This window comes from Lineus longissimus, chromosome 17 (genome assembly GCF_910592395.1).
Source record: "Lineus longissimus chromosome 17, tnLinLong1.2, whole genome shotgun sequence".
NCBI lineage: Eukaryota > Metazoa > Nemertea > Pilidiophora > Heteronemertea > Lineidae > Lineus > Lineus longissimus.
In genome coordinates, this window is record NC_088324.1 from 1,397,292 (window position 1) to 1,422,445 (window position 25,154).

The 25,154-nt window shown below is 40.9% G+C and overlaps 2 protein-coding genes across 5 annotated transcripts in view; one reads left to right on the top strand and one right to left on the bottom strand.

Moving 5' to 3' along the window:
* Positions 1 to 3,424: 3,424 nt before the first annotated feature.
* On the top strand, positions 3,425 to 4,969 carry LOC135501756 (uncharacterized). The gene is made up of 3 exons (XM_064794037.1): positions 3,425 to 4,177; positions 4,521 to 4,606; positions 4,819 to 4,969. The coding sequence occupies exons 1-3, from the start codon at positions 3,748 to 3,750 to the stop codon at positions 4,894 to 4,896; spliced, it is 594 nt and encodes a 197-aa protein (XP_064650107.1). The 5' UTR covers positions 3,425 to 3,747; the 3' UTR covers positions 4,897 to 4,969.
* A 65-nt stretch (positions 4,970 to 5,034) lies between these two features.
* The window catches only part of LOC135501373 (sushi, von Willebrand factor type A, EGF and pentraxin domain-containing protein 1-like), a 33,819-nt gene continuing 13,699 nt past the window's right edge, over positions 5,035 to 25,154 (bottom strand). Inside the window, exons 14-30 of one of the 4 annotated variants that reach the window (XM_064793448.1) lie at positions 24,671 to 24,886; positions 23,958 to 24,194; positions 23,251 to 23,481; positions 22,078 to 22,296; positions 21,550 to 21,813; positions 20,723 to 20,926; positions 19,194 to 19,415; positions 16,888 to 17,106; positions 16,358 to 16,621; positions 15,531 to 15,734; positions 14,002 to 14,223; positions 11,695 to 11,913; positions 11,165 to 11,428; positions 10,367 to 10,570; positions 9,681 to 9,902; positions 7,375 to 7,593; positions 5,035 to 7,108 (exon numbers count right to left, since the gene is read on the bottom strand). In XM_064793448.1, coding sequence (XP_064649518.1) covers positions 6,792 to 7,108; positions 7,375 to 7,593; positions 9,681 to 9,902; positions 10,367 to 10,570; positions 11,165 to 11,428; positions 11,695 to 11,913; positions 14,002 to 14,223; positions 15,531 to 15,734; positions 16,358 to 16,621; positions 16,888 to 17,106; positions 19,194 to 19,415; positions 20,723 to 20,926; positions 21,550 to 21,813; positions 22,078 to 22,296; positions 23,251 to 23,481; positions 23,958 to 24,194; positions 24,671 to 24,886 — 3,947 coding nt within the window. In that variant the 3' untranslated portion in view covers positions 5,035 to 6,791. The remainder of the gene's footprint in view (positions 7,109 to 7,374; positions 7,594 to 9,680; positions 9,903 to 10,366; positions 10,571 to 11,164; positions 11,429 to 11,694; positions 11,914 to 14,001; positions 14,224 to 15,530; positions 15,735 to 16,357; positions 16,622 to 16,887; positions 17,107 to 19,193; positions 19,416 to 20,722; positions 20,927 to 21,549; positions 21,814 to 22,077; positions 22,297 to 23,250; positions 23,482 to 23,957; positions 24,195 to 24,670; positions 24,887 to 25,154) is intronic. The other 3 variants (XM_064793450.1, XM_064793449.1, XM_064793451.1) reach the window with 3 other exon arrangements.

Below are 25,154 nucleotides of genomic sequence, written 5' to 3' on the forward strand. Positions count from 1 at the left end.
TTTCCAGTTTAGTGCATTCTTCATTAATAGAGTAGCCTACAGGCCTATCGAACTGGTGATAAAAATGTTTTGTGCATGCGTCGTGAGAACTGAAGAAAAAAGAGAACTAAAAACAGGTTTCGAATGGTGCGCGTTTTCTTTTTTGCCTTAGGCCTTTACAAAATTGTCAAAAAAAATGTCTTTTGTGCTGTCGGAAACATGAAAAAAAGAATATCTACAAAAGCTATATCTTACCCTTGAACACTTTAACCAGTTCTCCCATCCCCCATGAGGCCAACGTTTCCTCGACGTCCATTTCAAAGATCAGCGAAAACGAAGTTTGGCTTTTGAAGCGGGTTAAAAATGGCGGCGATCGACGCTGGACGTCTGCTGTCTGGGGGCGCATTCTGATTGGTCGAAGCTTACTACTTCAAGTGGTTAATTCACAAAATCAGTGATTCTGATTGGTCGGCTGATTTTACTACTTGAAATGGTAAAAAAGTATTCATGCTGTTTGGATTTCAAGTAGTTACTCTAACTATGAAAATAGTTATGTTAACTACTTATTGGTAAACGTATCGTTAACAACTTCAAATGGTAAATGATTTACTATTTAATTTTTGGAGTGTACAAAACCAAGACCTACAAAACCAAGACCCCCCATCTACAAAACCAAGACCTACAAAACCAAGACCCCATCTACATCTCTCCTTTTTTCAGCAGGAAGTTGCAATTTATCAATAAAACAGAAGCTCCTATATAAACAAGCTCTTTGATGCTTTGTACTCAGATTCTGTTCAGAACATTTAACACTGGTTAAGCTTTTCCAAGAAAATAAGGATCTCGGGGTAAGGATATAATACAAAAGCTAAAATACCTTAAATAGTCCTCTCGAGGGTATTCGTGATAATATAGCCTAGCTTTCTAAAGGGTTAGGGTGAATGAAAAAAAAGAACAATGTAATTACTTCTTGGGCAGGTACTATGGTACTAGGTACTAGTTTGGAGTAGGTTTGTTGATGGGTCTTGGTTTTGTAGATCTTGGTTTTGTAGGTGGGGGGTCTTGGTTTTGTAGGTCTTGGTTTTGTAGACACCCGTGTGGGTGTCTACAAAACCAAGACCCAAGACCCAAGACCTACAAAACCAAGGGAGATTAATGATTAGCCTGTTCTATTTAAGTTCTATTCGAGAAACACTGACCTGAGTGATAAGGCAAATTCTGCAGATTGGCCTACCGGAACATGCAGTCAGGGTATCAATAAACAGTTATGCCAGGATGGACAAAATGTGTACAGTGGCCAGCGCTTGCTCTTTGATTTATTCTTTAATGATTGATGTTGTCAGTTTGAATTGCGTTCTGCATCTCTCCATGCGCCTGGCTTTGGTCCGACAGTGGCATTGGGTACGGGAGTGGGTAGGTGATATGCCTAATATGTGAGGGCCTTATTTGGAACAGGACCTGCTGTCACTGGTCTCAATGCATTGTGCAAAATAGCGTACTCCAATCAATCAATTGGGGGTTGCATGTAGATAGCAGCAATAAGTCCCTAAATGCAGTTAATTTCGTGTTTAACCTTTAATAAAACTTCAGCAACGTTAGAAATTTAATGTAGCTCAATCATCGTGCCCATTTAACTAATGTATATTACATTTCAACTTTGCCCGCTCCATGGGTATATGCTAGTCGTTATAATGTCATGAAGTCTTATCAGAAGTATCCACAGTGAAATGTCATGATTCTGGCTCTTAGAGTTCTTGTCATGCCCTGAAAGACATCCTGTCACGACACATATTTCACTTAGGATATCACCACTTGAAATATTATCAAAGAGAAATGCTGGGATTTCCAATGGTTAAGTACGAAGTATCACCAAACATTTTTTATTTGAGAGTGATAAATGTCAGGCAAGATGAAGCTCACAGTTTGAAATTACTTTAAAAAGGTAAGAGGACATAAAGTTTTCAAGTTTTATTTAATTTAAGGAATTGAACCCGAGGCGGAGGACCTTGGTTGAGTTACCAAGACACTCTCGGGTGGAGCTAAAATACAGTCCAAACCCGAGCCGACAGGCGAGGGTTTGGACGAAATTTTAGCTCCACCCGAGAGTGTCTTGGTAACTCAACCAAGGTCCGAAGCCGAGGGTTCAATTTCTATTCTAAAATACCTCAAACTTAAAAAGATAGGCCACGAAAATAACTTGAATATGTGCGAATTTGGCAAATTCCATCCATCGCCGGCCCGGCCGGAGCGCCGGTAGCGCCATTGTTTACATTATGTTACGGCAACGTTACAGAAAATGAGACATGTACATTTTGTACAGCGCGCATAGGAAGTCCGCATCGGCTCGCTCAAGTGATGCTAAAATCTGCGCAAATGGGCTATTTGGAGCGTTTTTCTCGGCAAATATGTGTAGTGCTCATTAAAAAACTTAGGGTGGTTGATGCTTCCTTGACTGATTTGTGTTTGAAGCAGTGTTTTGAGAGCCTCAAACTTCTGAAGTGAGCTGAAATTCCATTGACGTGACGTGTGCATGGTTTCCACATTTTAGTGCAACCCGAGGGAACTTTGGTAGAGCATCTTGGTTGCGTGTCCAAAACACTCCGCTCTCAGAACGAGGCTTATGCATTTTCCATTTAAAAGTTGACTTTACGGTACCAAGGTATTTTAGAATAGGTGTATAGTTCTTTGTATGGGCAGGTCTATAGATTATCAACAAGCATGCAGGACGTCCAATGACGGCATCCAGAATTAGTTGGGTGGCATCCAGGCAGCCGCTGATATTCTGGCAGCTCTCAAAGCTGTTTCTGATTCCACAACATTCTTCTTCCAAAAAATCATCAGAAAACCCGCTGCAGGCTTCTGAAACACTAATTCTGTGGGGAGAACAAACATACCCTCCCTTCAAGTCTTCACTTTGAATGTTTCGAAAGCATTTTGTGAATTTCGCAAATCTTAAGTGTCAGTCCATGATACCACCATGCAGGATCATGCAAATGGTGGCAAGGTGGGGGGTCAACAGATCTAGTTGTAATTTCTACCACAGACCTGTCCTAGGGTACTATGAAGGCTGGTGGATCGAAAATAACCCCACAGTTTTGGGGTACGGCTGTTAACCATTTCCTACTCATTTTCCTTTTAAAAAAACATGCATTATCCCTCAAAATAGGCCAAGTCTTTTGTCAATTTTCGTGCATCAAACAGAATTATCACTAAACACCGCCTATTGAAATTGAAAGTACATGATCTGAGCTACCTTTTCATGCCTTTTGTTTTGCCCCAGGTACATTTTAATGACAGGTACAGTACGTCCCAAAAACAATGCAATCTCAAATTTCAGTAAAAAGGCAATTTTAACTCTCCTTTAGCTCCAACACTGCAGTTTTTTAGGTGATGCCACTTCCAGGTAAGGAAGTCAGAATGCTGTTTTTTAATTTGCAAAAGAAAAAAATCCGGCCGCCCTTACGGTTTTCCGGTGAGGGGGTCGAGTCGCGCCCTTCTCACTGGTGCCCATTTTTTGCCCATTCCCTCAGATAACTGACGAACTACACATGCTTTCCAAATAAAATTACATTTTTAGATGTTAGTGAACCCCCCCTCTCCCTTGCCCCTCCCACACACTCCCTCAAACAACCTAGAGGCCTTTATTACCCCTGTGGAGGCTTAGCGGTCTAGGCGGAAACGAACACCAGCAACGACAACAACAACAACAGTTACAGTTACAATGCATTGTGTACTTGCACGTGTACATTGTGTGATAGTCTATTGAAAATGGAACCTGAAAAATCACAGTTGAAATGTGGATTTGCTGTCATATCCAAGGATATCGAGTGTGGTACTTACGCTTCATACCCCAATGACAAGAGTGTGATCCCCTTGAAACAATGTAAGAAGGACGTGCACTCCCATTTGATGCGTTGGATGTCCTCCAGGAAAGCCAGTCAAGTCAAAAGTGAATGGGAGCTCATAGCACTTCGTGCTGGCGTGTTTGATATGAGTTCTCCAGTTCTGGACACCACAATATGCCCGAACCACCGATACAAGTTGAGTTTATCATGGAATCAGCAAAGGAGATGCCAGCACCCACTTCATCAACCCTCTAAAACAAGTCGGAAGCCCAGAAAAGATGGTGGTTCAGTTCATCGAGTGATGTCTCGGGAAATATACATCAAGTGGGGAGTTTTTGTCCCAGTTGGCTCAGGTAAGGGATCAGTCTCAAAATCACTGAAGTAGAAAAGAAGCAGTAGGCCTGTAATGATACCCACTCTGACTAAACCTAACTTTGGTGCAAAACCAACTGAGTGATAACGATTTACCACTTCACTTGTGTTCTTCCTAGAAAGTTAATTGGAGCCTTGGCTTGATGATCAGGAAGTCCCAGTTATGATTCCCTGCCAGTGCCACTGGAGGTGATGCTTCACTGCCGTACAAAATCAGCATGGCCGGTCGCATTATCAAAACAAGTCGATCATCATCATCATGTCCTCACACTATTATATTGCACATCATATTATCATTACCCCCATAATCTGGTGCCTTTTCAGCTCTGTGTAAAGGATGTGAGGCTAAACATCGAGTATCTGTGGCAAATGTAGAACCAGAAGTAGAACCAGCACCCATGGATACAGAGGTGAGTTGAATGAAAAAAAAGGGGAGAAGATTCGGGGCAAGCCAAAGTGAATATTGGTTAATTCTGCCTGCAGCGACTGACTTACATGTAAGAAGGTCACTGATGAGAGAGGAGGGACTAAGCTGAAAACCTTGATGCCATTCTGGCTCCCATCTCCTTGGCAATGAGGGATTCTAAGCCAAACCTGATTCTCCATCAATATCTTTTTTCAGTCCGCTGTTGCCTCTTCCTCTGTTCAACCAGCCGACGCCTTAGAAAACCCAGCAGACGGGACAGAAGGGCAAATTTGATGGGTGATGTTGTTGCAACAGTATCATAAGGACTGCTGGTCAAGCACTCTTGAGCTGGGAGAGAGAAATGATAAGAGGGTAGAGACAGATTTTCTGAAATGTTGGTCTTTGAGTCATGACTGGGCAGAATTACCCAGTGAAAGTTGTCAGCTACACATCAAGAATTCTTGATTTAGAATGAAAGGGTACGACTTTATTGGATGTACATTCATCAGGCTTGACCTGAGATTTTCCACGCCATTGATTGCAAATGCATTGTTCGCATTCTACAATACATCTCTCTTTTTCTAAAAAAAATACATGGTGAATTTCCTAAAACTGTTACATGCTGTGTTTTTGTCTCCCTTGACTAACATAACCTGCAATATGAAGGACATCCAGATTTGATGTTCTAGTATATCTAGCGGATGGTTTATCAGGTAAAATGCGGGGCTTGGTTAAAAAATGATTTTATAGCGATATCTTGGGATAAATTTGAACTTTGGCTTTCAGTAAACAATTGTAAATGCCAAGATAGATTTTTAATGTCAGTATACTTAGTAGCGCTAATGTCAGTTTTGAACAACCAAGCCTGCTACTGGAAAGTGCGACTCTCTCCTGATACTATCCTGCACTTGGGCCTGACATGTAGTACCGTAAATGAGGTGTTACTAGTATTGGTCCCTCCCTAGTAGTGGTTAGTAGTGGTTTGGCTATTGTCTGCAAAATAGCCTGTTTGCTATGTATCATTATATTAGCTTGTAAATAAATCACCCATTTGTAAAAAAAAAGTGTCCCTGCTTCTTAGGTGGCAGCACTGTCCTCTGCAGACAGGTACAAGTGTAGCATGTGGAAAGTTGTGATCTCCCCTAAGGGACTGGACAGTACCGTAACTCAGTTCATGAAAAACTTCCCCATTCCAGTACATGTATATGTACAATTTAGCCAATGCTATAGCAACTCCAGGAGAACATTTCACCGCCAACCAAGGAGCTAAAAACTTCCAAAAGCAGTACTCTTGACGGTGCAGCCAACTGCAGGGTTGTCCTCATCAAACAGTAATTACAGTAGGAACTGCACCTTTGGTCAATTGGCTCCTTAGCAATGGAAGGTGTTACTAGTATGTGAAATGAGCACTTCTGCTTTATCATGTGCAAGCCACAGCATTCAAAGACCTGCAGTGGTGGAGATATGAGCGTCGATAGAGAGCTCTTCCTAAGCACTGCCCCTAGGTATGCATAATTACTAGGCCTAGCACGACCAAAGTATGAAGTGTTACTCAATGACCTGTTGCAGAATGGAAGATCTCATCAAATACTTCCATCATACAAAGGGGGAAAATCCAGCTATTTTTTTTAGTCTCTGCAGGAGTGCCCAACATTGACAAAAAAATACACAAAAAATAGGGGGAAAAAAGCTAAAATAAGCCCCCTAACTAGGCCTGCCCCTAACTCGGTTGCTAGTGATTTTTGAGAGTCATCAATTGCTGTGTAATGATGGCTTAGTGGAAGGATCTTGCATACCTAATCTCGTTAAAAACGGTTGACCGCCACCTTGCCACCCTCTGCATGGTGGTATCATGGACTGACACTTAACCTCTGCACTGGCTAGTGACGACAAAGCATACACATTGCACACTTTATATAAAACAACATGTTTACATGTTTCGCTAGATTTTCCTTCCAAACGGTTTATTCAATCCTTATGCAATTGGGTTCTCTTATTTATTATCATTTTGATATTTGCAGGATTGGTCAAAACAAATAAGAGATAATGATAAAGCTAGTTCTATGCTCAATTGGGCCAAAGTGGTCGAGCTTAGGTTTACTTGACATAGATTTATAATCTTAAAACGAAAATGATCATTCAGTGACGGTTTTTTCTCAAGAGAGAAAAATATAGTATTTCGCGTATGCTTATGGGAAAATGTTTTCAGTAGATTGGAGGCGGTGTATTGAAGTCCACGTACTTGGCTTGCATGATATCACCATTTCTGTTGGATCCCATGCCCCTTTTTGACAGGTAACACGGATTGTTGATGTACCAGTCGCTCCAAAATAATAACCATAACGTCCCGAATAATGTCTCCGTCGAGCCAGGTAGTGCGTCCCTCTGCAACCAACATCAATTTCATTCCCATGCGCCACATATTCTCTGGCGTCTATTCTGATTGTATCATGAGCGTTGGTAACCGCCACTCCATCTTTCTGCCATTTTGATAATGCACAGGGGGCTGAAACGAGTAAGGATGGAATTTAAATGGCTCTAACATACGATAATATTACCCCGGCACCGATACTCACAGGACATGTTTCGAAACAGCAATGTTTGTTACTGGTTCAGTCTACTAGCATACCAACATGTGCGGAGTCCCCCCAAATAGCAACTTACAGGCCTCACATTGGTTAAATTGGTTCGTTACACGGGAGGATCAAATGAATTGTATTTCATGAACGTTTTGTTGCCTGAGAACATGATTTCAAAATGTTCACTACAAACCTTCAACGCATTGCTCACGAAACGCTCCTGGAAACGTCCATATTCCGAAATTACACTGTGTGGTAATTGTTGGATTGGTCTTCGACGAGTTCAGCACGAAACCATCCTCACATGCAATATTGATTGATGCCCTATGATTGAAATACCGGTCGAACGGGTAATACAGAATGTTATTGATGACATGTCTTCTGTCTGCATGGCTCGGCACTCTACAGCCCTCTGAAAGTTAGAATAATCAGCAAAATGATAAGGTCTATATAACATACATCATGCGCACTTATACACGCAAAGTATACAGGCCTACACGTGACCCAACAACTACGTTTTAAAAAAGGAAGTGACTACTTGGCAAGCCCGGCTTACCAAACAGCGACTTTTTCTTGTCCTGAATGGAGAGCCGAACTCATTCATATTAAAGTAAAGTCTCCACCTCGCCAAACAGGGTAGATTTTTTACCTGTTTGGCAAGCCCGGCTGGCCGAACTGGGTGGCTTTTTAGTGCTGTTTGGCAAGCGGCTCTCCAAACAGGACAAAAAAAGATGCCTGTTCGGCGAGCGGCTTGCCAAATAGACCCGGCCTTTAAAAAAATATAAATGTACAGTCATTGCACTGTATGGTCGTCGATATACGGCTCTCAGTCGGAGCACGTCTTGATGTGACTCTTATTACGACATCTTTGGTTTCTTTAGGGACTCCTGCAATTATATCACAGAGTCCCCAATCATTGTGTTTCTACAGCTGATAATGTCCAGGGCCCGGCTGTTCAAAAGCTCAAAAGTCACGTTATCCCTAACGGTTACGTTAAGTATCCTTAAGGACGTTGTCTCTTTCAGTTAAACCCATTAAAATTATCATATTTAGACTTAATGTCTCCGGTAAAGCTAACATTGTTTTTTGATCAACGCAGCCCTAGTTGACGTTCAGCTCCCGCCCAACTCACTTATTTACATGTTGCGCTTCATAATACTATTCCGTTATTTCACGGCATAATTTGGTAATGTTTTATTAATTCCCAACTCAATAATTTACAAGATGCACTTCATACATGTATGTCATTCCGTTATTTTACGAAATATTTGGGTGATTCTTTAATATTTTCAAAAGGGTTTATATTAAATGACTAAGTGCATTTGTCATTCCTTTTTTGTTATTCCCCGAAGTTCCAACTTACTCTCTTGGCATACTTGAGGCTGAGGGACATTCCCCAGCCTGTACTTTCCGGTGTCACATTTCACCCAGCCACTGGGTTCATGTTCAGATATTTCTTTTCAGAAAAATGAACATTGAAAAGTCTCTGGACTATCCGTCCTTAATATGGACAACCGCTCAAACTGATCGGAAGCACAAAAGCAACTATGCCTTCCTAGCTAAGCTAAACACGCTACCAGAAACTATCACAGAAACAAAGTGCAATCGATGTACTCAATGTTATACCGATCCGCAACTTCATTTTTTCTGTGGATGTTCAGGTTTTTCCTCCCAACGTGAGAAATTTTGGGAACAAATTGAAAATGAATGCCCAGTTGAACTCAGCACAGCACTGTGGAACATGTGCGACGATGAACTCACAGAAACATTGCTCGGGAAACAACTTTCCGCTTTTGATTATGAAGAAAATGTAGCACTTCTTCGGATCACAGCACAGTGCTGGAATGTTTAGGCTAATTATATCTAAAATGTTTTTCTTGCCGAAGACTACATATTTTTTGACAACAGCTAGAAGTATGTAAATAGTGTACATTAGTTGTTATAATTTTATGTTGCTTTGAATTTTTTGTAATCTTCTATATAGGAGGAATAAACAGATATATATATATAAGTCGAACCAACAACCTTAAAAGTGTGGGAAACGCTCACCGTTTCCCTTATATTATCTGAAGATGAAACATTTTTGAATGTTTCTGTTCCCGAGTGTCCCCCTGATCGTTTATGTTGTTTGGGAACGGTAAAAGGCGAGTTGACACGTTGTTCCCCGTTTACCGGCCATAATGAAAATGCTTGGTATTTTTTTTGTTAATTGTATGGGAACACTGAAATATGAGGAGATACCAAAAACATTACACCGGCGCTGGCTTCCTCTGGGCATTTGGTTTCCAGCAGAGTGTGTGCATTACCGGTGCTTACATGTACTCGACGTCTTCCCCGGGCGACAGTAACATGAGAAGCAGGAGCCTCCGTGAAAAAAAATTGGACGAAAATTAGTGTGCAACCGTTACCATTTTGAGGGGACAACGACAAGAGTGAGAAAAAAGGGTAACGAAATTTATGCGAACTCGGGACGCCTATACGCCGGCTCGGTTAACTTACTTTCTTTACAGATTGGAGAATGGGAAAGGCCATTATAATTGCCGTTATCACATCGACGCCGACCATCGAATGTATTCTCAGAGACTTCGTACTTCGGTTTACATGAGAAAGTGGCATTTGTTCCATCGCGAACATATTCATTCGGAGGTATGTATAGGACTGGTGGTGAATAGGTCACCGACTCCAAACTGTGGAAAGCTTCGTCTAGTTTATCACATGGTGCTGGAAAACCAAACGGGATATGTACACATACATGTACATGTAAGATAACATCAAAGCCATATTTTGGACAACATTACTGGTTATAAGTTAGGCAGTAAGAAGTTTACTCTTTCTTAAACGTTACTATGAATATGAGGCTGACAAATCTATCATGATTTTTTTCTGTGGGCGTGTAGCTGATAAATCTGATTAATTACGAAACATTCCAGGGTTATATGTGGTGTTGGGAAAAATAATGATAATAATAAAATTTGTGGATGGTACAAAAATATTCTTTTAACACGTGTTTTCAAGTATTCGAAGATTACAAATCAGTACATGCACTTTATTTTGAGCAGATTGTTTGTAGGTATCATAGCTATACTAATTTAGCTACTAAAGATATAACTAATATCAATGCAACAATTAGGACATTATAACATATCAAATAATATATTATAATGTAATAAAATGGATATCCATACCTTGTTCGCATTTCTTCCCAAAAACAGTCACGTCAGACCAATTACCATACTTGCACTTGGTGGTCAACGAATTTCTGTTCATGGTCGAGCTGAACACCTGTCTTCTTGGGCAAGACACGTAAACTATAGCATCGTGTGCGATGGAAGCTGATTGGGGACGGAACAACAGCTCTTGGTTGTAGTCTGTCGGTAAGCGACATTCTCCTGAAAAAAAACCACTGTATATTATTTTCACGACCTTCAGATTCCTTTCCAAATAAAGTGTACACTTGACTATAGTCTTTTGTAGTTATTGCCTTACCGGTGTGACAACGATGCGATTCCTCTTGCAATTCGCGGAGTCCAATACGATTAATTTTGTGATTAAGACCTGGGCATTATAGTTGCAAACTCTAACGACTTGCCATAAGTTCTGAGGACTTAACCTCTGCACTGGCAAGTGACGACAAAGAATACACATTGCACACTTTATATAAAACAACATGTTTACATGTTTCGCTAGAATTCCCTTCCAAACGGTTTATTCAATCCTTATTCAATTGGGTTCTCTTATTTATTATCATTTTGATATTTGCATGATTGGTCAAAACAAATAAGAGATAATGATAAAGCTAGTTCTATGCTCAATTGGGCCAAAGTGGTCGAGCTTAGGTTTACTTGAAATAGATTTATAATTTTAAAACGAAAATGATCATTCAGTGACGGTTTTTTCTCAAGAGAGAAAAATATAGTATTTCGCGTATGCTTATGGGAAAATGTTTTCAGTAGATTGGAGGCGGTGTATTGAAGTCCACGTACTTGGCTTGCATGATATCACCGTTTCTGTTGGCTCCCATGCCCCTTTTTGACAGGTTACACGGATTGTTGATGTACCAGTCGCTTCAAAAGAATAAGCATAACGCCCCACAGAATATCTCCATCGAGCCAGATAGTGCGTCCCTCTGCAACCAACATCAATTTCACTCCCATGCGCCACATATTCTCTGGCGTCTATTCTGATTGTATCATGAGCGTTGGTAACCGCCACTCCATCTTTCTGCCATTTTGATAATGCACAGGGGGCTGAAACGAGTAAGGATGGAATTTAAATGGCTCTAACATACGATAATATTACCCGGGCAGCGATACTCACAGGACATGTTTCGAAACAGCAATGTTTGTTACTGGTTCAGTCTACTAGCATACCAACATGTGCGGAGTACCCCCAAATAGCAACTTACAGGCCTCACATTGGTTAAATTGGTTCGTTACACGGGAGGATCAAATGAATTGTATTTCATGAACGTTTTGTTGCCTGAGAACATGATTTCAAAATGTTCACTACAAACCTTCAACGCATTGCTCACGAAACGCTCCTGGAAACGTCCATATTCCGAAATTACACTGTGTGGTAATTGGTGGATTGGTCTTCGACGAGTTCAGCACGAAACCATCCTCACATGCAATATTGATTGATGCCCTATGATTGAAATACCGGTCGAACGGGTGATACAGAATGTTATTGATGACATGTCTTCTGTCTGCATGGCTCGGCACTCTACAGCCCTCTGAAAGTTAGAATAATCAGCAAAATGATAAGGTCTATATTACATACATCATGCGCACTTATACACGCAAAGTATACAGGCCTACACGTGACCCAACAACAACGTTTTAAAAAAGGAAGTGACTACTTGGCAAGCCCGGCTTACCAAACAGCGACTTTTTCTTGTCCTGAATGGAGAGCCGAACTCATTAATATTAAAGTAAAGTCTCCAGCTCGCCAAACAGGGTAGATTCTTTACCTGTTTGGCAAGCCCGGCTGGCCGAACTGGGTGGCTTTTTAGTGCTGTTTGGCAAGCGGCTCTCCAAACAGGACAAAAAAAGATGCCTGTTCGGCGAGCGGCTTGCCAAATAGACCCGGCCTTTAAAAAAATATAAATGTACAGTCATTGCACTGTATGGTCGTCGATATACGGCTCTCAGTCGGAGCACGTCTTGATGTGACTCTTATTACGACATCTTTGGTTTCTTTAGGGACTCCTGCAATTATATCACAGAGTCCCCAATCATTGTGTTTCTACAGCTGATAATGTCCAGGGCCCGGCTGTTCAAAAGCTCAAAAGTCACGTTATCCCTAACGGTTACGTTAAGTATCCTTAAGGACGTTGTCTCTTTCAGTTAAACCCATTAAAATTATCATATTTAGACTTAATGTCTCCGGTAAAGCTAACATTGTTTTTTTATCAACGCAGCCCTAGTTGACGTTCAGCTCCCGCCCAACTCACTTATTTACATGTTGCGCTTCATAATACTATTCCGTTATTTCACGGCATAATTTGGTAATGTTTTATTAATTCCCAACTCAATAATTTACAAGATGCACTTCATACATGTATGTCATTCCGTTATTTTACGAAATATTTGGGTGATTCTTTAATATTTTCAAAAGGGTTTATATTAAATGACTAAGTGCATTTGTCATTCCTTTTTTGTTATTCCCCGAAGTTCCAACTTACTCTCTTGGCATACTTGAGGCTGAGGGACATTCCCCAGCCTGTACTTTCCGGTGTCACATTTCACCCAGCCACTGGGTTCATTTTCAGATATTTCTTTTCAGAAAAATGAACATTGAAAAGTCTCTGGACTATCCGTCCTTAATATGGACAACCGCTCAAACTGATCGGAAGCACAAAAGCAACTATGCCTTCCTAGCTAAGCTAAACACGCTACCAGAAACTATCACAGAAACAAAGTGCAATCGATGTACTCAATGTTATACCGATCCGCAACTTCATTTTTTCTGTGGATGTTCAGGTTTTTCCTCCCAACGTGAGAAATTTTTCGGAACAAATTGAAAATGAATGCCCAGTTGAACTCAGCACAGCACTGTGGAACATGTGCGACGATGAACTCACAGAAACATTGCTCGGGAAACAACTTTCCGCTTTTGATTATGAAGAAAATGTAGCACTTCTTCGGATCACAGCACAGTGCTGGAATGTTTAGGCTAATTATATCTAAAATGTTTTTCTTGCCGAAGACTACATATTTTTTGACAACAGCTAGAAGTATGTAAATAGTGTACATTAGTTGTTATAATTTTATGTTGCTTTGAATTTTTTGTAATCTTCTATATAGGAGGAATAAACAGATATATATATATAAGTCGAACCAACAACCTTAAAAGTGTGGGAAACGCTCACCGTTTCCCTTATATTATCTGAAGATGAAACATTTTTGAATGTTTCTGTTCCCGAGTGTCCCCCTGATCGTTTATGTTGTTTGGGAACGGTAAAGGGCGAGTTGACACGTTGTTCCCCGTTTACCGGCCATAATGAAAATGCTTGGTATTTTTTTTGTTAATTGTATGGGAACACTGAAATATGAGGAGATACCAAAAACATTACACCGGCGCTGGCTTCCTCTGGGCATTTGGTTTCCAGCAGAGTGTGTGCATTACCGGTGCTTACATGTACTCGACGTCTTCCCCGGGCGACAGTAACATGAGAAGCAGGAGCCTCCGTGAAAAAAAATTGGACGAAAATTAGTGTGCAACCGTTACCATTTTGAGGGGACAACGACAAGAGTGAGAAAAAAGGGTAACGAAATTTATGCGAACTCGGGACGCCTATACGCCGGCTCGGTTAACTTACTTTCTTTACAGATTGGAGAATGGGAAAGGCCATTATAATTGCCGTTATCACATCGACGCCGACCATCGAATGTATTCTCAGAGACTTCGTACTTCGGTTTACATGAGAAAGTGGCATTTGTTCCATCGCGAACATATTCATTCGGAGGTATGTATAGGACTGGTGGTGAATAGGTCACCGACTCCAAACTGTGGAAAGCTTCGTCTAGTTTATCACATGGTGCTGGAAAACCAAACGGGATATGTACACATACATGTACATGTAAGATAACATCAAAGCCATATTTTGGACAACATTACTGGTTATAAGTTAGGCAGTAAGAAGTTTACTCTTTCTTAAACGTTACTATGAATATGAGGCTGACAAATCTATCATGATTTTTTTCTGTGGGCGTGTAGCTGATAAATCTGATTAATTACGAAACATTCCAGGGTTATATGTGGTGTTGGGAAAAATAATGATAATAATAAAATTTGTGGATGGTACAAAAATATTCTTTTAACACGTGTTTTCAAGTATTCGAAGATTACAAATCAGTACATGCACTTTATTTTGAGCAGATTGTTCGTAGGTATCATAGCTATACTAATTTAGCTACTAAAGATATAACTAATATCAATGCAACAATTAGGACATTATAACATGTCAAATAATATATTATAATACTAGAACTGAGATTTCACAGGAGCACCTGTGAATTCATGACTCCAGGGTTGTTTTGAGGGCGATATCGTAAGAGTTGGTCTTGAGTATGGGGACCTGAAGGTCCGTGTGAGGCATCTGGGGAGAGAAGACTAGTTGAACGATGGGATCTGACACGGACACTACTATTGATCTCATCATATGAATACCATTTTATTACAAACAAGTGAAAACAGATCATATCATATTCCTTGGCATTAATTAAAATAGGAGTGCGGGAACAAGGTTTTTTAGCAGGAGGAAAGCGAGAACATTTTGCGCCGTCGTATTCCGATTTGACTGGTTAGTGGTGAAATCTGCTTTTAATTTTGCAAATTAACATATTCGTTTTTCTGGTGCTAACGTTGTCTGAATTAAAGATGCTTTCCCAATGTTTGACTGGTCTGACAAGAGGCATTGTCAGGAAAACGTGACGTCATTTTGGCCATTCTTCTTACCGCACGCCCTCCCTCTCCGTAAAAACTTCCTGACATGGTGTGAAGTGGGAGGGCGCACAATGGGAACCACACTGCCGCGATGTTAATAGTTTTTATTTATAGAATTCAGCGGCAGAGATTTTAAGCACGGAAAAAGTAGATTAACTCGGCTAATCTCAATGGATTTTACCCAGGAATGTTTTCAAGGCGAGAGAAACATCTGATTTAAGTACTGCGCTTATTAGATTTCATGTTCATGCCGAAGATTGGCCTTAAACGTGGACGAAAAGAGTGCATTATCGAGTGTTGGAGAGGTCACGTGATTGGACGAGAAATCAGAGCGAAAACAATACTGACTCCAGCTCCCAGAGGGAGGAGCTGGAAACATAATAATAAAATGGAGATCCATACCTTGTTCGCATTTCTTCCCAAAAACAGTCACGTCAGACCAATTACCATACTTGCACTTGGTGGTCAACGAATTTCTGTTCATGGTCGAGCTGAACACCTGTCTTCTTGGGCAAGACACGTAAACTATAGCATCGTGTGCGATGAAAGCTGATTGGGGACTGAACGACAGCTCTTGGTTGTAGCCTGTCGGTAAGCGACATTCTCCTGAAAAAAAACCACTGTATATTATTTTCACGACCTTCAGATTCCTTTCCGGAAAAGTGTACACTTGACTATAGTCTTTTGTAGTTATTGCCTTACCAGTGTGGCAGCGATGCGATTCCTCTTGCAATTCGCGGAATCCAATACGATTAATTTTGTGATTAAGACTTGGGCATTATAGTTGCAAACTCTAACGACAACCGTTAAGAGTGTCACTTGCTCGTGACTGCGCCATCAGTTCTCAGGACTTAACCTCTGCACTGGCTAGTGACGACAAAGCATACACATTGCACACTTTATATAAAACAACATGTTTACATGTTTCGCTAGATTTTCCTTCCAAACGGTTTATTCAATCCTTATGCAATTGGGTTCTCTTATTTATTATCATTTTGATATTTGCAGGATTGGTCAAAACAAATAAGAGATAATGATAAAGCTAATTCTATGCTCAATTGGGCCAAAGTGGTCGAGCTTAGGTTTACTTGAAATAGATTTATAATTTTAAAACGAAAATGATCATTCAGTGACGGTTTTTTCTCAAGAGAGAAAAATATAGTATTTCGCGTATGCTTATGGGAAAATGTTTTCAGTAGATTGGAGGCGGTGTTTTGAAGTCCACGTACTTGGCTTGCATGATATCACCGTTTCTGTTGGCTCCCATGCCCCTTTTTGACAGGTTACACGGATTGTTGATGTACCAGTCGCTTCAAAAGAATAAGCATAACGCCCCACAGAATATCTCCATCGAGCCAGATAGTGCGTCCCTCTGCAACCAACATCAATTTCACTCCCATGCGCCACATATTCTCTGGCGTCTATTCTGATTGTATCATGAGCGTTGGTAACCGCCACTCCATCTTTCTGCCATTTTGATAATGCACAGGGGGCTGAAACGAGTAAGGATGGAATTTAAATGGCTCTAACATACGATAATATTACCCGGGCACCGATACTCACAGGACATGTTTCGAAACAGCAATGTTTGTTACTGGTTCAGTCTACTAGCATACCAACATGTGCGGAGTACCCCCAAATAGCAACTTACAGGCCTCACATTGGTTAAATTGGTTCGTTACACGGGAGGATCAAATGAATTGTATTTCATGAACGTTTTGTTGCCTGAGAACATGATTTCAAAATGTTCACTACAAACCTTCAACGCATTGCTCACGAAACGCTCCTGGAAACGTCCATATTCCGAAATTACACTGTGTGGTAATTGGTGGATTGGTCTTCGACGAGTTCAGCACGAAACCATCCTCACATGCAATATTGATTGATGCCCTATGATTGAAATACCGGTCGAACGGGTGATACAGAATGTTATTGATGACATGTCTTCTGTCTGCATGGCTCGGCACTCTACAGCCCTCTGAAAGTTAGAATAATCAGCAAAATGATAAGGTCTATATTACATACATCATGCGCACTTATACACGCAAAGTATACAGGCCTACACGTGACCCAACAACAACGTTTTAAAAAAGGAAGTGACTACTTGGCAAGCCCGGCTTACCAAACAGCGACTTTTTCTTGTCCTGAATGGAGAGCCGAACTCATTAATATTAAAGTAAAGTCTCCAGCTCGCCAAACAGGGTAGATTCTTTACCTGTTTGGCAAGCCCGGCTGGCCGAACTGGGTGGCTTTTTAGTGCTGTTTGGCAAGCGGCTCTCCAAACAGGACAAAAAAAGATGCCTGTTCGGCGAGCGGCTTGCCAAATAGACCCGGCCTTTAAAAAAATATAAATGTACAGTCATTGCACTGTATGGTCGTCGATATACGGCTCTCAGTCGGAGCACGTCTTGATGTGACTCTTATTACGACATCTTTGGTTTCTTTAGGGACTCCTGCAATTATATCACAGAGTCCCCAATCATTGTGTTTCTACAGCTGATAATGTCCAGGGCCCGGCTGTTCAAAAGCTCAAAAGTCACGTTATCCCTAACGGTTACGTTAAGTATCCTTAAGGACGTTGTCTCTTTCAGTTAAACCCATTAAAATTATCATATTTAGACTTAATGTCTCCGGTAAAGCTAACATTGTTTTTTTATCAACGCAGCCCTAGTTGACGTTCAGCTCCCGCCCAACTCACTTATTTACATGTTGCGCTTCATAATACTATTCCGTTATTTCACGGCATAATTTGGTAATGTTTTATTAATTCCCAACTCAATAATTTACAAGATGCACTTCATACATGTATGTCATTCCGTTATTTTACGAAATATTTGGGTGATTCTTTAATATTTTCAAAAGGGTTTATATTAAATGACTAAGTGCATTTGTCATTCCTTTTTTGTTATTCCCCGAAGTTCCAACTTACTCTCTTGGCATACTTGAGGCTGAGGGACATTCCCCAGCCTGTACTTTCCGGTGTCACATTTCACCCAGCCACTGGGTTCATTTTCAGATATTTCTTTTCAGAAAAATGAACATTGAAAAGTCTCTGGACTATCCGTCCTTAATATGGACAACCGCTCAAACTGATCGGAAGCACAAAAGCAACTATGCCTTCCTAGCTAAGCTAAACACGCTACCAGAAACTATCACAGAAACAAAGTGCAATCGATGTACTCAATGTTATACCGATCCGCAACTTCATTTTTTCTGTGGATGTTCAGGTTTTTCCTCCCAACGTGAGAAATTTTGGGAACAAATTGAAAATGAATGCCCAGTTGAACTCAGCACAGCACTGTGGAACATGTGCGACGATGAACTCACAGAAACATTGCTCGGGAAACAACTTTCCGCTTTTGATTATGAAGAAAATGTAGCACTTCTTCGGATCACAGCACAGTGCTGGAATGTTTAGGCTAATTATATCTAAAATGTTTTTCTTGCCGAAGACTACATATTTTTTGACAACAGCTAGAAGTATGTAAATAGTGTACATTAGTTGTTATAATTTTATGTTGCTTTGAATTTTTTGTAATCTTCTATATAGGAGGAATAAACAGATATATATATATAAGTCGAACCAACAACCTTAAAAGTGTGGGAAACGCTCACCGTTTCCCTTATATTATCTGAAGATGAAACATTTTTGAATGTTTCTGTTCCCGAGTGTCCCCCTGATCGTTTATGTTGTTTGGGAACGGTAAAGGGCGAGTTGACACGTTGTTCCCCGTTTACCGGCCATAATGAAAATGCTTGGTATTTTTTTTGTTAATTGTATGGGAACACTGAAATATGAGGAGATACCAAAAACATTACACCGGCGCTGGCTTCCTCTGGGCATTTGGTTTCCAGCAGAGTGTGTGCATTACCGGTGCTTACATGTACTCGACGTCTTCCCCGGGCGACAGTAACATGAGAAGCAGGAGCCTCCGTGAAAAAAAATTGGACGAAAATTAGTGTGCAACCGTTACCATTTTGAGGGGACAACGACAAGAGTGAGAAAAAAGGGTAACGAAATTTATGCGAACTCGGGACGCCTATACGCCGGCTCGGTTAACTTACTTTCTTTACAGATTGGAGAATGGGAAAGGCCATTATAATTGCCGTTATCACATCGACGCCGACCATCGAATGTATTCTCAGAGACTTCGTACTTCGGTTTACATGAGAAAGTGGCATTTGTTCCATCGCGAACATATTCATTCGGAGGTATGTATAGGACTGGTGGTGAATAGGTCACCGACTCCAAACTGTGGAAAGCTTCGTCTAGTTTATCACATGGTGCTGGAAAACCAAACGGGATATGTACACATACATGTACATGTAAGATAACATCAAAGCCATATTTTGGACAACATTACTGGTTATAAGTTAGGCAGTAAGAAGTTTACTCTTTCTTAAACGTTACTATGAATATGAGGCTGACAAATCTATCATGATTTTTTTCTGTGGGCGTGTAGCTGATAAATCTGATTAATTACGAAACATTCCAGGGTTATATGTGGTGTTGGGAAAAATAATGATAATAATAAAATTTGTGGATGGTACAAAAATATTCTTTTAACACGTGTTTTCAAGTATTCGAAGATTACAAATCAGTACATGCACTTTATTTTGAGCAGATTGTTCGTAGGTATCATAGCTATACTAATTTAGCTACTAAAGATATAACTAATATCAATGCAACAATTAGGACATTATAACATGTCAAATAATATATTATAATACTAGAACTGAGATTTCACAGGAGCACCTGTGAATTCATGACTCCAGGGTTGTTTTGAGGGCGATATCGTAAGAGTTGGTCTTGAGTATGGGGACCTGAAGGTCCGTGTGAGGCATCTGGGGAGAGAAGACTAGTTGAACGATGGGATCTGACACGGACACTACTATTGATCTCATCATATGAATACCATTTTATTACAAACAAGTGAAAACAGATCATATCATATTCCTTGGCATTAATTAAAATAGGAGTGCGGGAACAAGGTTTTTTAGCAGGAGGAAAGCGAGAACATTTTGCGCCGTCGTATTCCGATTTGACTGGTTAGTGGTGAAATCTGCTTTTAATTTTGCAAATTAACATATTCGTTTTTCTAGTGCTAACGTTGTCTGAATTAAAGATGCTTTCCCAATGTTTGACTGGTCTGACAAGAGGCATTGTCAGGAAAACGTGACGTCATTTTGGCCATTCTTCTTACCGCACGCCCTCCCTCTCCGTAAAAACTTCCTGACATGGTGTGAAGTGGGAGGGCGCACAATGGGAACCACACTGCCGCGATGTTAATAGTTTTTATTTATAGAATTCAGCGGCAGAGATTTTAAGCACGGAAAGAGTAGATTAACTCGGCTAATCTCAATGGATTTTACCCAGGAATGTTTTCAAGGCGAGAGAAACATCTGATTTAAGTACTGCGCTTATTAGATTTCATGTTCATGCCGAAGATTGGCCTTAAACGTGGACGAAAAGAGTGCATTATCGAGTGTTGGAGAGGTCACGTGATTGGACGAGAAATCAGAGCGAAAACAATACTGACTCCAGCTCCCAGAGGGAGGAGCTGGAAACATAATAATAAAATGGAGATCCATACCTTGTTCGCATTTCTTCCCAAAAACAGTCACGTCAGACCAATTACCATACTTGCACTTGGTGGTCAACGAATTTCTGTTCATGGTCAAGTTGAACACCTGTCTTCTTGGGCAAGACACGTAAACTATAGCATCGTGTGCGATGGAAGCTGATTGGGGACTGAACGACAGCTCTTGGTTGTAGTCTGTCGGTAAGCGACATTCTCCTGAAAAAAAACCACTGTATATTATTTTCACGACCTTCAGATTCCTTTCCGGAAAAGTGTACACTTGACTATAGTCTTTTGTAGTTATTGCCTTACCAGTGTGGCAGCGATGCGATTCCTCTTGCAATTCGCGGAATCCAATACGATTAATTTTGTGATTAAGACTTGGGCATTATAGTTGCAAACTCTAACGACAACCGTTAAGAGTGTCACTTGCTCGTGACTGCGCCATCAGTTCTCAGGACTTAACCTCTGCACTAGCAAGTGACGACAAAGCATACACATTGCACACTTTATATAAAACAACATGTTTACATGTTTCGCTAGATTTTCCTTCCAAACGGTTTATTCAATCCTTATGCAATTGGGTTCTCTTATTTATTATCATTTTGATATTTGCAGGATTGGTCAAAACAAATAAGAGATAATGATAAAGCTAGTTCTATGCTCAATTGGGCCAAAGTGGTCGAGCTTAGGTTTACTTGACATAGATTTATAATTTTAAAACGAAAATGATCATTCAGTGACGGTTTTTTCTCAAGAGAGAAAAATATAGTATTTCGCGTATGCTTATGGGAAAATGTTTTCAGTAGATTGGAGGCGGTGTATTGAAGTCCACGTACTTGGCTTGCATGATATCACCGTTTCTGTTGGATCCCATGCCCCTTTTTGACAGGTAACACGGATTGTTGATGTACCAGTCGGTCCAAAATAATAACCATAACGTCCCGAATAATGTCTCCGTCGAGCCAGGTAGTGCGTCCCTCTGCAACCAACATCAATTTCATTCCCATGCGCCACATATTCTCTGGCGTCTATTCTGATTGTATCATGAGCGTTGGTAACCGCCACTCCATCTTTCTGCCATTTTGATAATGCACAGGGGGCTGAAACGAGTAAGGATGGAATTTAAATGGCTCTAACATACGATAATATTACCCCGGCACCGATACTCACAGGACATGTTTCGAAACAGCAATGTTTGTTACTGGTTCAGTCTACTAGCACCAACATGTGCGGAGTCCCCCCAAATAGCAACTTACAGGCCTCACATTGGTTAAATTGGTTCGTTACACGGGAGGATCAAATGAATTGTATTTCATGAACGTTTTGTTGCCTGAGAACATGATTTCAAAATGTTCACTACAAACCTTCAACGCATTGCTCACGAAACGCTCCTGGAAGCGTCCATATTCCGAAATTACACTGTGTGGTAATTGGTGGATTGGTCTTCGACGAGTTCAGCACGAAACCATCCTCACATGCAATATTGATTGATGCCCTATGATTGAAATACTGGTCGAACGGGTGATACAGAATGTTATTGATGACATGTCTTCTGTCTGCATGGCTCGGCACTCTACAGCCCTCTGAAAGTTAGAATAATCAGCAAAATGATAAGGTCTATATTACATACATCATGCGCACGTATACACGCAAAGTATACAGGCCTACACGTGACCTAACAACTACGTTTTAAAAAAGGCCGGGTCTGTTTGGCAAGCCGCTCGCCGAACAGGCATCTTTTTTTGTCCTGTTTGGAGAGCCGCTTGCCAAACAGCACTAAAAAGCCAACCTGTTCGGCCAGACGGGCTTGCCAAACAGGTAAAAAATCTACCCTGTTTGGCGAGCTGGAGACTTTACTTTAATATTAATGAGTTCGGCTCTCCATTCAGGACAAGAAAAAGTCGCTGTTTGGTAAGCCGGGCTTGCCAAGTAGTCACTTCCTTTAAAAAATACAAATGTACAGTTATTGCACTGTATGGTCGTTGATATACGGCTCTCAGTCGGAGCACGTCTCGATGTGACTCTTATTACGACATCTTTGGTTTCTTTAGGGACTCCGGCAATTATATCGCGGAGTCCCCAATCATTGTGTTTCTACAGCTGATAATGTCCAGGGCCCGGCTGTTCAAAAGCTCAAAAGTCACGTTATCCCTAACGGTTGCGTTAAGTATCCTTAAGGACGTTGTCTCTTTCAGTTAAACCCATTAAACTTATCATATTTAGACTTAATGTCTCCGGTAATGCTAACGTTGTTTGATCACCGCAGCCCTAGTTGACGTTCAGCTCCCGCCCAACTCACTTATTTACATGTTGCGCTTCATAATACTATTCCGTTATTTCACGGTATAATTTGGTAATGTTTTATTAATTCCCAACTAAATAATTTACAAGATGCACTTCATACATGTACATGTATGTCATTCCGTTATTTTACGAAATATTTGGGTGATTCTTTAATATTTTCAAAAGGGTTTATGTTAAATGACTAAGTGCATTTGTCATTCCTTTTTTTGTTATTCCCCGAAGTTCCGACTTACTCTCTTGGCATACTTGAGGCTGAGGGACATTCCCCGGCCTGTACTTTCCGGTGTCACATTTCACCCAGCCACTGGGTTCATTTTCAGATACTTCATAATTCGGTTTGCACGTGAAGGAGACGTTGCTTTCATGACGGACATATTCTTCCCTCCATCCTAACGAAACAATGGGTTTTGAATAGTGCACGGAGTCCACGAACAGTCTGTTCTCATTAAGCTTGTAGCATGGGTCTGGAAGAAATGCAGAAAGAAATCAAAGGCTTTCTCCGTTGTGAGAATCATGATGATTTCCTATGATACACAGGAATCAAAATTGATGATATGAATACACTGAAAGTATTTATTTACCAAGATGGATTCGAAAACAGTGATTTTTGTCATACATCCATGTACATGTATCTTAATGATTGAGCTAGAGCGGCAATGTCTAACTTTTATTCATCTCTACACTAGCGGGAGAGACAATAACAGTACGTACGAACCACGCCAATACATGTAGGTGAGAATACAGGCAAATCCGCACATTTCATCAAAAAGGCTGTAAAATGTATCGGACCAAAACAAGTGACCATATCTTGATACCAATAAATACAAAATGACTGATATTATGGATACTTTCAGCATTTCCATCAAATTCGCTAATTTGTGACCTTGCCAGTCTGGGCCTTGTCTGCCCCAAAGGCCAAAAAGGATGCTGAGTAACTTACTTGGGACGCATGTCTCATCAAAAACTACTTTGTTCTCCCATTTTCCAAACTTGCATCTGGTGGTGAGTGCATTTCTTTCCATAGTACTGTTGAACACTGTCTTTGATGCAGAACAGCTAATGGTAACGATAGTGTCGTGCGTGACATAATTCATGGGAGAGTAATGCGTCCTGCGCTGCCAGTGGGTCGTGTAAAGACTCAGGTCGCTTGAAACACTGGCAGGAATAAAACAGTCCTCTGGAATAAAATACAAGTGGTAAACAATCGATCATCGTGGTTGTCTTTTATTATAATCATCATCATCGTCATGGATTCAGCAGCAAAGGCGCCAGAAGAAGGTCGGGGAGGCAACGCACGCCCTTTTTCGGAAAAAGCATTCGTTAAAACTGACAAAGAACATCTCTTAAAGAATGGCTTCGCTAAGTTTGCGTGCCAGCATTATCCTCTACGCCGTGAAATTATCTTTTAGAATGTACAATAACTTTCACCAATGATCAACTCATAAGATGGAGCGAAAATTCTGTTAGTACCGAATCTCCCGATGTCATTCAGTCTCAAAATTCACTCTTTGCTGTGTCATCCGCACACTGGCGATCGCTTCACGGAGAGCTCACTCGTGGTCAGATGGAATATATTAAAGGTGATTCAGAAGCGAAAATAAGTCTTTGGGCATAATGTGGTCGAGACGATGAGTGGATTTTTCAATAACTCACTTGGCTCGCATATGCGAGTTCGTTTGTTCCAGCGTCGTTTGTTGCAGGTCAACCTTAAAGTGCTCCCTCTGTTCGCCGTCTCATGTGTATCCAAACAAGTGATATCTGCGGTGGTTCCGTGCGTGTAGTATTTGGACGTCCCGACATCGATGATATCAGTGGAATAGGTAACATCTAACAGGTTCTCGTCTGTTTCGGAAAGCTTGTCGCATGGCTCTGAGAAAGGTGAAGTTTAAACAAAATGTTTATGTGTGGAATACAATTATGTTGTTGGAAAAGCTGTTAAGAAATCAAGAGAATTCGCGAACATCTAGCTAGCTATCAGTTTTATTCATGCCCTAAAGAGCGAGAATGAGAATATCCAAGAGCAGGAATATCGATCGTTCCGCATATGCCCTTCGAAAAGCGGCGCAGAGGGCCATGATCGCTAGATTACTCCATCTCGAAAGGGAAGTGCAATCGCCAGGGGGTGCAGTCGCCAGCC

Bases quoted from the DNA above. Each gene is read 5' to 3' on its own strand.
- LOC135501756 (XM_064794037.1), top strand. From the start codon at position 3,748: ATGGAACCTGAAAAATCACAGTTGAAATGTGGATTTGCTGTCATATCC. The intron at 4,178-4,520 runs GTAAGGGATCAG...GTGCCTTTTCAG, and splicing joins TTTTGTCCCAGTTGGCTCAG to CTCTGTGTAAAGGATGTGAG. The intron at 4,607-4,818 runs GTGAGTTGAATG...ATCTTTTTTCAG, and splicing joins CAGCACCCATGGATACAGAG to TCCGCTGTTGCCTCTTCCTC.